The sequence below is a fragment of the Monodon monoceros genome, unplaced genomic scaffold (assembly GCF_005190385.1).
Source record: "Monodon monoceros isolate NGI ecotype Baffin Bay Population unplaced genomic scaffold, NGI_Narwhal_1 Super_Scaffold_21, whole genome shotgun sequence".
Taxonomy (NCBI): Eukaryota; Metazoa; Chordata; class Mammalia; order Artiodactyla; family Monodontidae; genus Monodon; species Monodon monoceros.
The window spans coordinates 124,644,839-124,657,342 of NW_021703778.1; the positions used below are offsets into that span (position 1 = coordinate 124,644,839).

The following is a 12,504-nucleotide window of genomic DNA, read 5'->3' on the forward strand; positions in this document are numbered from 1 at the left end:
GTTGACCTGGACTCTTCAAAAATGTCAATACCATGAAAGACGGAAAAAAGAATTTAAAAGTTAGAGAACTGTTGGACAGCCACATGTAAATCAATGAAGTTAGAACACACCCTCTCACCATACACAAAAATAAACTCAAAATGGTTTTAAAGGCTTAAACATAAGACATGACATCATAAAACTCCTAGAAGAGAACATAGGCAAAACATTCTTTGACATAAATTGTACCAACATTTTCTTAGGTCAGTCTCCCAAGGCAATAGAAATAAAAACAAAAATAAACAAATGGGACCTAATCAAACTTATAAGCTTTTGCATCGCAAAGGAAACCATAAACAAAAAGAAAAGACAACTGACAGAATGGGAGAAAATGTTTGCCAACAATGCAACCAACAAGGGCTTAATTTCCAAAATATATAAACAGCTCATACAACTCAACAACAAAAAAAGAAACAACCCAATTGAAAAATGGGCATAAGACCTAAACAGACATTTCTCCAAAGAAGACATACAAATGGCCAACAGGCACATGAAAAGATGCTCAACACCACTAATTATTAGAGAAACGCAAATCAAAACTACAATGAGGTACCACTTCACACCAGTCAGAATGGCCATCATTAAAAAGTCTACAAATAATAAATGCTGAAGAGGGTGTGGAGAAAAGGGAACCCTCTTACACTGTTGGTGGGATGTAAGCTGGTGCAGCCACTGTGGCAAACAGTATGGAGGTTCCTCAGAAAACTAAAAATAGAATTACCATATGATCCAGCAATCCCACTTCTGGGCATATACCCAGACAAAACTATAATTCAAAAAGATACATGGACCCCTATGTTCATAGCAGCACTATTCACAACAGCCAAGACATGGAAACAACCTAAATGTCCATTGACAGATGAATGGTCCTACTGTACAGCACAGAGAACTATATTCAGTACCCTATGATAAACCATAATGGAAAAGAATATTTTAAAAATGTATATATATGTATAAGCGAATCACTTTGCTGTACAGCAGTAATTAACACAACATTCTAAATCAACAGTACTTCAATTTAAAAAGAAGTTAGAATACTGTTTTAGATTGAAGAAGACTATAGAAACATGGCAATTAAATGCAATGTATGCTCACTGATTATATCCTGGATTAACATACATATGTATATATACATATATACACACATATACATATATACATTATAATATATATATAATAATAATATATTATTGAGACAATATGAGAAATTTGAGCACAGACTGTATATTAAATAATAGTATTGAGTCAATGATACATTTCTTGAGTGTGGAAATCACGTTGTGGGACATAGAAAAATTTCTTCATTCTAGGAGATTCATGCTGCATACTTAGGAAAAATGTGTGTGTGTCAGCCAAAAAAGTAAGTGTGTGTGTGTGTGTGTGTGTTTGATAGAGATAGAAAAGAAATGAAGCAGAATTCTAACATTAGAATTAACTAGATTACTGAATCTAGTTAAAGATATGTAGTATTCATTGTATTATTCTTTCCTCTTGTGTGCATATATATTGAATTTTTTTTCAAAACAAGAGTTATGGGGGAAAACCCAGGAGATTTTACACAAAATTTTGATCTCTGGCTTTAAAAAAAAGACTCTAAAAGTCTAGCCCCCTTGCAGCCTGTGAGCTGGGTGGGCAGTGGCCACCCACTTCCCACAAGACAGTCTCCAGTTTGCCCAAGTCTCCACGGCTCCATCTTGTCTTGCATTCAGCCCACTCCACTCATTTATGTTACCATTGTGATTCCCCACAGACTTTTGAGTTTGTAATCCCACATAAACCATAACAGAGAATGCTGAACATGGCTAAAACAAGTTACAGAAATATGTTACTAATCTATTATGTTTCAACAAGCCAGTTAAGCAATACGAAGAAAAGGGACCTAGAAATGGCACCAATTAGCAACAGCAAGATTAAATTGTTAAAGATGTCACAGGGTTTCCCCTGGAGACTTCTACTGAGTTGGGAAATGCTATTCAACTAATACGGGGGAAATATTCCTTCAACTAATACTAGGGGAGACGAAGCCTTCAGAAATTATGAAAACTCTGCTTAGATTCTAATGCTAGGGAGCATTTACATGGTACTCTGCTAGCATTCCATGGAATGGGACCTTGACACAAGAGCACGTGGTATTAAGCACTACATAAATGCTTTGAAAAACAGGGAACCTTGACAGTCCTGCTTCCCGCGGCACATTACCGTCACCAGGATGGTAATATGCCCAGCAGTGTTTCTGGTCTGATATTTTGAAACGGGGGAGACCACGTTAAGTGCTTCACCTCCACCTCCTCCCCTTGGAACCCCACCTTTCTGCCTTCCCACCTGTGCCTTTCTTTCTCCTTTCTCTACTGCTCCGCCTGTCTCCTCCTCTCTCCTCTCTCCTTTGCTACTGCTCTTTTGGACCCTCTACTTTCCTGCCCTGGCATCCTTAAGGCTGCTTGACTGCTGTTCGGTGGTTGTCCCCAAAGCACCCTGCTACCCTCAGCAACGTCAGCAAAGCAATGCCAAACAGAGACATAAATCATGGCAATAAGGTGGGCCAGGTTCCAGCGGGCACTGGAGCTTTTGCCCAAGGTCACCCAACAGCTTTGAGCCGGATCAGAAACTGCAGTTCCTAAATGTGGCTCCTGTCCCCGAGCAGTCACACAGCCCACAGCTTCACTGGAAGTAATTTTTTTTTTTTTTTCCTGTACGCGGGCCTCTCACTGTCGTGGCCTCTCCCGTTGCGGAGCACAGGCTCCGGACGCGCAGGCTCAGCGGCCATGGCTCACGGGCCCAGCCACTCTGCGGCATGTGGGATCCTCCCGGACCGGGGCACGAACCCGTGTCCCCTGCATCGGCAGGCGGACTGTCAACCACTGCGCCACCAGGGAAGCCCTCGCTGGAAGTTACTGAAAGTGAGGAGACAGTAGGAAAACAGGGACTGCTCTGAACATTCAGCAGGTTACTACTATTCATGTTTAATTACAGTCAAATGAGAGCATGTTTCTGGCACACAGTACACACTCAACATTCTCATCCTCCCATACCCCATGGACCCTTTGTTTTTTTTTCATATTTGTCACTCAAAAGAGTCTTTTTACACATTTTTCCTAATCATCTCTCAATGAAATTTTAATTCCAAAAATATACTGTATATATGTATATGTACTATATGTATATCTGTGCTTTATACAATAAAAATGTTAGGACCCAACTCCTAAGAACCAATTTTCATCTTCTTGGGGGTGACACTGCTCTCATGAAGAATGAATGAACTTTATTGTAATGTTTATAGTAAAGTTTTAAATGGACCTTTTCCCCCATGCTTATCTCCACCTTTGTTGGTAGCAAACCATAACTTTGTGCCTGCTAAAATAATCTATAGAGTTAAGGAATAAGAATTGGAAAAAAACTGATATTCCAGTAAGAACCCCAGGCTTCCACAAAAGCCATGAGTCTCAGCACTAAGGCCCGCTGGAGGCAAGGGCGGGATAAGCCCTGAGGACTAGTCTCTGGGAGACTTAAGAAAGAGTACAGCGTTTGGTGTACCACGATGGTTCTGAGGTGTGGGAGCAGCAGGGCATGGACATGGGGACAGACAGAAATGTGTCGGTATCCAGGTCACTAACCAGGAGGCCATGACAAGTCACTGACCATCCTACATCCATTAGTAAAACGGGATAACAATACATACCTCCTAAGGTTGTTGTAAGCGTAGTTAGTGCATCCTAGGTAACAATCCTTGGCATTTCACCCAAGACCACTGAGTCACCAAATGGCAATATGATTCCGTCTCCTTGTTGTTGCTCTTGCTTTTCTCATCTTACGGAAGGAGGATAGTCAAACTTTGACTGATGTTGGTCTGATCTACTCTAAGGCCCCTGTACCGTCTGCCTCACTGCCCAACATCTGCCCAGGGAACCTCATAGCTGCTGGCTGGAATTCTTTGATTCCTCTTCCAATAGTTCTACCATTTGCATCCCACAGAGAGAAGGTTCAGTAGCATAGAGGCTTGGGACCTTAGTAATACAATGATTCTGGGTTGGTTGGCTTGTGTTTGTTTTGAACCACACAGTTCTTTTCTTGCTGGACACACAGATATTCCCCAGGGGGCTGGGTTCAATTACAGCCACCTGCTTTATGCAGAAGCAGTACCCACTTCTCGCCACAGGCCTGTGATGCCAGACTTCTTGATTTAAGATGATTTCCTTTCAGGGACTGTCTCTCTCTCTCTCTCTCTGTAACCTGGCTTCTGTCATGACCATGGCGCCTCCTATCCAAAATATCTTTATATGCCTGGGACTTCCTTGGTGGTCCTGTGGTTAAGAGTCCATGCTCCCAATGCAGGGGGCCCAGGTTCCATCCCTGGTCCAGGAACTAAGATCCCACATACCGCAACTAAGCACACGTGCCGCAACTACTGAGCCCGTGCTCTAAAGCAGCGGTCCCCAACCTTTTCGGCATGAGGGACCAGTCTCGTGGAAGACAATTTTTCCACGAACCGGGAGTGGGGTGTAGGGTGTTTCTGGTGGTAATGCTGGCAATGGGGGAGCGGCAGATGAAGCTTTGCTTGCTCGCCCACAGCTCATCGCCTGCTGTGCGGCCCTGTTCCTAGGGGTTGGGGACCCCTGCTCCAGAGCCTGCACGCCGCAACTAGAGAAGCCCAAGCGCCACAACAAAGACCCAGTACAGCCAAAATTAATTAATTAATTAGGAAAATATATCTTTATATGCTTGAACCCTAGTTATGGAAAAGGGTTGAACCGTCTCCTGAAGGGTTCATGGCTCACAACACAAATCAGATGTCGTACACCCTGCTAGAAGAAGTTCTAGGCCAATAGCTTTAAGACAGCTGTGGGTCCTGTTACGTAAAGACTAAGAAGAGTGTGTGGAAAGAACCTAGCAACATTCCAAATAAAAGAAGAGGTGGCCTAATCTCCTAACTGGTCCATGAACTGGTCTTTTATTATGCTATAATAGTTATTTTGGGTCATGGTCTAGGTTGGTAACTCAAGGTCATGGCTCTAGGAATTCTCTCCCTCCATTAGCATACAAATATACTTATTTCTCCATATTAAAAACAACTTCAAAAACTCTCTCTTGATGCCACATCCTTCCAAGCACACACTGCCCCATTTCTTGGCTTCCTTTTATAATAAAACTCCTCAGAAGAGTTGCCTTTATCACTGTCTTCACTTTGCTCTTCTCATCCTCTCTTGAACCCTCTCTGATGAAGCTTCTATTCCTACCACTCTACCCAAATAGTTCTCATTAAGGTCTCAAATGACCCTCATATTTTCAAAGCCAATGGCTAATTCTAAGCCTGTACTAAAGGTGACCTTTGACACCATTGAGCAACCCCCTCATTCTTGAAACATTTTCTTCCCTCATTTTTTTTTTTTTTTTGCCACACCACATGGCTCGTGGGATCTTAGTTCCCAGACCAGGGATCGAACCTGGGCCCCCTGCAGTGGAAGTGCGGAGTCCTAACCACTGAACCATCAGGGAATTCCCTTCTCTCAGCTTTTAAGAACATTGCTCTTGGGATTTTCCTGCCTTGAAGATCACCCCTTCTTACCTCTTTTGCTGGTTCCTCAGCTTCCTGACCTCCAGATGCTGGAGCTCCAGGGCTCAATCTTTGGTACTTTTCTCTCCATTCCCCATGGTGGTAACTCCAACCCGGACTTTTCCCTGAATGCCGGACTGGTGCACTTAATTGCCCACTTTACAGTGGGTTTACACCTCAAATATAACATATCCAAAACAGAACTCTTCACTTCCTTTCCCCCAGATTTGCACCTGGGTCTCCCTATCACAGTGAATGACCTCTTCATTCTTCCAGGTACTCAACTGAAGAACTTTGGAGTCATTCGTGATTCCTCATCCAACCATCGGATTCCTATGCGCTCTTCTCTCAGAATAAATCTTGAATTTGACCACCTCCACTGCTGCCCCTCTGACCCAAACCCCATCACCTCACACCTGGATCACATCAGCAGTCTTCTAAAAGACCTTCCTGCTCATGGAGCTGGAGTAACCAGCAGCTAGAGGAACGTTTCTAGGGTATAAGTCATGCCAGGGCACCCCTCTGCTCAAAACCCTCTGCTGGCTCCCATCTCATTCAAAGTAAAATCCACAGTCCCTACCATGGCCCACAGGGCCCTCATATCTAACCCCCTCATCTCTCTAACTTCATCTCCTATGGCTCTCTTTCTCACTTCCTCTGCTCCAGACACACTCATCTCTTTGCTCCTCCTAGAACACACTAGAACACACCTAGAACACCTCACTTGATCTTGCCTTGGGGCTCACTCTTCCCCTTGCTTGGAATGCTTTCCCTCTAAAAAGCTGCAGGAGTCACTCCTTCACATTTCTGCTGGAATGTCTTCAAATGTCATTCATCAGGAAGGCTCTTCCTAACCACTCTATATAAAAAAGCAAGCCCCTCCATCACCTCTACCCCCTTATCCTGCTTCATTTTCACCACTTGACATATAATCATTTGTTTACTGTTAGTCTCTCCTTATTTGTGAGGACAGGAGCCTAGAACAGTGCCTGGTACATGGCAGGAGTTCTGTAAAATCTTGCCAAATGAACACATGTCAACTATCTTACACACAGGTGTCTCATCAGAAACACTGACTGAAAATATTGACTTCTTTCTCTTTTTTCCACAATGGAAAGTGAGCTTGAGAAAGGGTAGGATAGTTGCTTTGAGCTCAGGTATGGCAGTATAATTTTATTACTGTCACTAGAACGGTACTTAATGTTCTTAAAGTAGAGTACGAGCTGACTAACTTTAACTGGAGCAATTGTTTATTTTTCTAAAAGCCTGGAAAAAATAAGATTCAAATGAAAACATTAAAGGGTTGACTACAGTAGGACCTCTTGGTGAAGAGCGAATTACATTTAGTTTAGGGAGCAGTTTATTAGCACAAATACTGAATTTATCTCATAAAAATGTGTCACACTTTTTCCCCCAAATGGCATGAAGTAATGTTATTTGAAAAGTGTTTCAGTTTTTCAGAAAAAATGTTTTCTAAAAATATTAGCAAAATAGGTTTCTTGATAATAATTATTATCTTTAAAATCATTTACCAATGTATAGTTACATCTTCATATATGCTTTCACATCAAGAACGAGAAACACTGTAGATGTGGTGCCTTAATAATTATGCAATTGACTGCTGGACAATTCACTCCCATGATCTTATCTGCTTAATGGAAACAACTGTAATTTTTAAGAGTCTGACAGCAACTATTGGGAGTTGCTTTAAATCATTAAATAAATGGTTTAAAAAACATACAAGCAATTCTCTGAGGACAGATCCATGCCAAATTCTATTATAACTTAATAGACTTCCCTGGTGGCGCAGTGGTTAAGAATCCACCTGTCAATGCAGGGGACACAGGTTCGATCCCCGGTCCAGGAAGATCCCACATGCCGCGGAGCAACTAAGCCCATGTGCCACAACTACTGAGCCCACGTGCCACAGCTACTGAAGCCCATGCACTCTAGGGCCTGCGTTCTGCAACTATGGAGCCCTCATGCTGCAACTACTGAAGTCTGCTCGCCTAGAGCCCGCACTCTGCAACAAGAGAAGCCACCGCAATGAGAAGCCCGTGCACCACGACGAAGAGTAGCCCCTGCTCGCTGTAACTACAGAAAGCCCGTGCACAGCAACGAAGACCCAACGCAGCCAAAAAAAAAAAAAAAAAAAAAAAAAATCCAAGGGACCATTCAGTTCTTTTGTGGTATTAGTATTTCGTTGTATCAGATAGATCCTATAAGTAGGGCATCATCTGATCTGGGGAGTCTCTTTGTTCGCAGACATAGTACCAACTTTCATGAAATTTAGGCTGCACAAAACAGCTGATGTCTTCATTTTCATCAATGGATAGTGAAATGGGAAAAATAAGGGCAATGATCTCTCTCTCTCTCTCTCTCTCACACACACACACACACACACACACACACACACCCCTACACTCATACACTCTCACACACCTGAGAAATGTATATATATAGAGATGTTGTTTTAGTTGTCAACTACTCTCTCAGGAAGACTGCTTTTATCCTAAAATTGGTTCTTTCCTAGTTTTTTTAAAATATTAAAACGTCTTTTCATTTATGAAGTGATGGTGATAACCCAGCCTCTTAAAATGCCGACCAATCTGTAAAAAAAAAAAAATTTTTTTTTTGAAATTTTATTGATCCATGAAATTCAAAAGTCTGCAAATGATAACTTTCTAATAAAAAATCTTGGCTGGCTTCCCTCTTTTCATGTGAAAGCCAGACTCCTCAGCCTGGCATTCAAAGCCTTCTACATCTGGTCTTAATCTACCTTTCTTGCTTTCCTTATCATAATAAGAGCAGTCTGGGCCTCAGCCCTTGCTTGTTCTCACCTGCTAAGGTCACTGAGGTACCTTCAGCCTCAGTCTTCCTAGTTCTTGACCTTAGCAGGGGTCATTAACAGCCCCAGTTCTGTGAGGGGTGTGCAAGGAAAATCCTAGGAACTCACACTCACTGAGCCCCTGAGCCCGTGAACCTGGACCCATGGAACTGTGCTTGGTTCCGGTTTAGTATTCCCCTTCCACGGGCCCTAGAGCTCTGCCTTGAATGCAGCTCAGATGGGGCCCTAAAACACTAGCCTAGACCTCAGCAGTTTCCTGTTCTAGGGACAACAACATGTCCCCAAGGCAGGCTCCAAACCCCAAAGGCCACCTGGGACCAAGGTGAAGCTATGTGCTAATCATCACTTATCCCAGGGCCAGACCTGTTTTCCAAGAAATTCCTCACACCCCCTCCTAATGGACGCTGGCTTCCTTTCCTTCTCTTTTCTCCCAGGCCTATTAGCCCAGCAGGCATCTTGGCTAAGACTTTGGGGTTATTACCTGTGTTCCTTCAATATACTGTTTTGCACTTATGCACCTCTTTTTTCCCTAGGAGAGACTGTCTGCCCTGAATGCCTTATCTCTTATTCCATGTCTACCTAAACATTTCAAAGTCTAGCTCAAGCAAGCCTCCAAACACTTTATTTAGAGGGTTCATGACAGGCATGGGGAGACAAGGTGAATGACACAGGCCCTGCCCATTACACCCAATAGACAGGAACCCAGTCTATTGGGTGTAAGAGTTGAGGGGAAATTCATCTTCCACTGGTTAAGCATCTGAAAGACAGGATGTACAACTTCACATAAACATTGTTTTAGGTACAATGGAGCTCCATAAATATTTACTGAATAAGTAAATGGAGAAAGTATGACTTCATTTAACAAACCCTCAATTCATTTATCCAGCAAATATTTAAGCACCCATTATGTGTTAGGAATATCACAGAATTCTGAAAAGTTAGGGCTTGACGGGACAGGCTCTACTGATAATCTAGTCCCATCACCTGATACAGATCAGGGGCATCTCAGCTGTGCACTTGATTTTGGAGAATGGAGTGCTGTGTGCTTTGTACTCAGGCTCCTGTGCACTCAACTGTATCCTTCAGAGGATATCAATATTCAGTTACTCATGAGAACATATCTGACTTCCTAATTTATTGGCAACATCTACCCTTCCTAAGACTTTATTTTGCTAACATCTTTTTTTCAACCCAACAATAACATTTATTGGTATTACATGCCAAGTGGTTGATACAGAGATCTAGAGGCGAGGTCCCCATCCTGGGGGAACTGAAGTAATTCAGGGACTAAACTCGTAAACACCGTATTGCTAAAGAATAGTGAGAGGTTTCAGAGAGGTGCTCGCAGGTGACCTTCAGAATCAGAAAAAGAGTATCTCTCCACTAGAAACAGACTGGCTTTTCTTTGGAGTAAATGGGCCCTTTGAAATACAATTATCACCTTCTCCGCTAGGGAAAGCCTGAGAAAGTGAAAAACATCCATGGGCCCCAGAGAAACAGTGAGACCCTCTCTCTCCCTGTGTAGAGAGTGGGGAGGGCAGGGCAACCAGGCGGTGGGATGGGCAAACGCTGCTTGTCTCGCTCTTTCCTAGGGGAGTACTTCACAGGGGCTTTGGAAGTGTCTTCTCAGAATTGACAACATCCAGTTGGTAAAGAATGTCCTAGACCCAAATAGAGAAAGTCGTCCCCACCTGTTTTAATTTATCCAAAGCCCTTCACTTCCCATTTGGGGTCCTTATCCAGAGATAACCCCACACATGCAATTCATGGGGAGAAGACTTTTAGAGAGGCCTGGAGAAAATGGAGAAGCAAAGGAGAGAGAAAATCCCCTGGATGTTTCATTGAGCTCGCACGAGGTTGCTCTTTCCTTGTTGGATAGTTAGTTGTACTTGTCAGAACACAGAGGCCCTAACTGTTTAAAACCAACCCCTACGGAGAAAGTTAATCTGTTGAAAGTTAACCCACACTGCATTCATTACAGGACGCATTCTACGTAGGGTAGGATTTGGGTTTCATCTTCACAGAAATTCAGAAAAGAAGGAAAGATACTTTCCTTCTTCATTTCCATTCCAGGAAAAAAATACTTTCAGCTTATAATAAACAACTCCCCTCCTCCCCATGTCATGGTCTCCAAGAGTTAACTGATGAACATTTTTAAAGCAATCATTTCACTTTTTTGAGAAAAATCCTTCTTCTAGAGACAAGACGTTATAAAGGTCAGCCGTAGATAAATGTGAGGCATAATGAAAACCTGTCAGCTTTCTAGCTGTTTGAAAACAGGTGAATGATTAATTCTCTTCATGGACTCAGAACATCAACAGAAGCTAGTTTAGAAGTTTAAAAATCATGGAAAGTTCCTGTACTATAAAAGTTGATGGCTTTTCATGAACCAGATCTACAGGTGACATGGGAAAGAAGCTACTGGGAAGAAAAATAAAATATTCCACAGCAAGTCTGAAAGTGAATACCATCGTTCCCTGCACTTAACGTCTCCACTTTATAATTCATTATATAATTGGTGACTCGTGCACAGATGTCCCATTTGTGTCACTGAGGACAGAAGTCCATGAAGGAAGGAGATGTGGCCACATCTCAAGGCATTTATTTCACATAACATGACTCACTTTAATTTTGTTAGTCCCTGAAACTTCACTTTAAAGAATCCATTACCAGGACTTCCCTGGTGGCTCAGTGGTTAAGAATCTGCCTGCCAGTGCAGGGGACAGGGGTTCGATCCCTGGTCTGGGAAGATCCCACATGCAGCAGAGCAACTAAGCCCGAGCGCCACAGCTACTGAGCCTGTGCTCTAGAGCCCGCGAGCCACAACTACTGAAGCCTGAGTGCCTAGAGCCCGTATCCCACAACAAGAGAAGCCACTGCAAGGAGAAGCCCGTGCACCTCAACGAAGAGTAGCCCCTAGAGGGGTGGGTTAGGGAGGGTGGGAGGGATATGCAAGAGGGAGGGGATATGGGGATATATGTATGCATATAGCTGATCCACTTCAAACACAAAATTGTAAAGCAATTATACTCCAGTAAAGATGTTAAAAAAAAAAAAAAAGAGTAGCCCCCGCCGCAACTAGAGAAAGCCTGCACTGAGCAATGGAGACCCAACACAGCCTAAATAAATTAATTTTTTAAAAAATCCATTACCTTGAGCATGCAGATTTCTCGAAGGGCGATTTTCTTTATGACAGGATCATCTTCTGATTCCAGAAACCTCTTGATGGCCACAATCTGACCCGTGTCCCTGTTTCTGCATTTGAAAACAACTCCATAGGATCCTTCGCCAATTTTCCCAATTTTTTCATACTTCTCCATCACAGAAGAATAAATCTTCTTTAAACGGATCTTCACATAGTTTGAAAATGTCGCTTATAAAATCTTGGCATGAACACACTGCACTAGAGCTTCAATCAGCGATGGGTCTTTGTCAAGGACCTAGAACAGAAGACGGCACTCGTTACAGAATTAGGAACTGACCCATTCCCTTAAAGCCTCGCCCCCCAGCCGTGGCCACTTGATCAAGGGTGACAGCCTGGAGTCAGCTGCCTTTGGTAACTCAAGTTTAATCGTCTGTTATATACCCTGCAAGTTAAAATGTAACCCGTCATCCTAAAACGAACTGAGTTGTAAGACAATCTATCTTTTTAATGGTAAATTCATCCGATCTAAGACACATGAGCTGGCTGGAGGACTGGGAAGGGTAAGGGCTTCCCCGGTTCTAATATCGGGTTTCATTTCCCTTCGGCAAGAAGACACCGCCCGGCTCCCCGCGCGGGCGGCGGCGGCGAGGCCCCGCCGGAAGGGAGAGCCCTGCGAGGCGCGCACCCCACGCCCTGCGCCTCCTGAGGCGGGCCCGGAGCTCTGTGGGAAGCAGGGACGCGCCGTCCCGCCGCTGGGCGGGGCCACCTCTCTCGCCCCGCCGCTGCGCGGCCGCGGGGAAACACGCCAGCGCCGACCCGGCTTCCCACCCGCGCCCCAGCCCCCGCCGCGCAGCCTCGAGCGGCGCCACGTGGCGGCCCGGCCCGCGCCTCCCTCCCCGCCCAGGACTCGCGGCGCCGCAGCTG

At 43.9% G+C, this 12,504-nt stretch overlaps 1 protein-coding gene and 1 non-coding gene across 3 annotated transcripts in view; both read right to left on the reverse strand.

Moving 5' to 3' along the window:
- The window catches only part of CDKL1 (cyclin dependent kinase like 1), a 68,067-nt gene extending 55,808 nt beyond the window's left edge, over nucleotides 1-12,259 (reverse strand). The window contains exons 1-2 of one of the 2 annotated variants that reach the window (XM_029236929.1): nucleotides 12,022-12,259; nucleotides 11,588-11,875 (exon numbers count right to left, since the gene is read on the reverse strand). In XM_029236929.1, coding sequence (XP_029092762.1) covers nucleotides 11,588-11,755 — 168 coding nt within the window. In that variant the 5' untranslated portion in view covers nucleotides 11,756-11,875; nucleotides 12,022-12,259. Of the gene's footprint in view, nucleotides 1-11,587 lie in introns of both variants that reach the window. The other variant, XM_029236927.1, reaches the window with a different exon arrangement.
- Nucleotides 5,457-5,529, reverse strand: TRNAG-UCC. The gene has a single exon. It is a non-coding gene; the product is annotated as a tRNA-Gly (tRNA).
- Nucleotides 12,260-12,504: the final 245 nt, after the last annotated feature.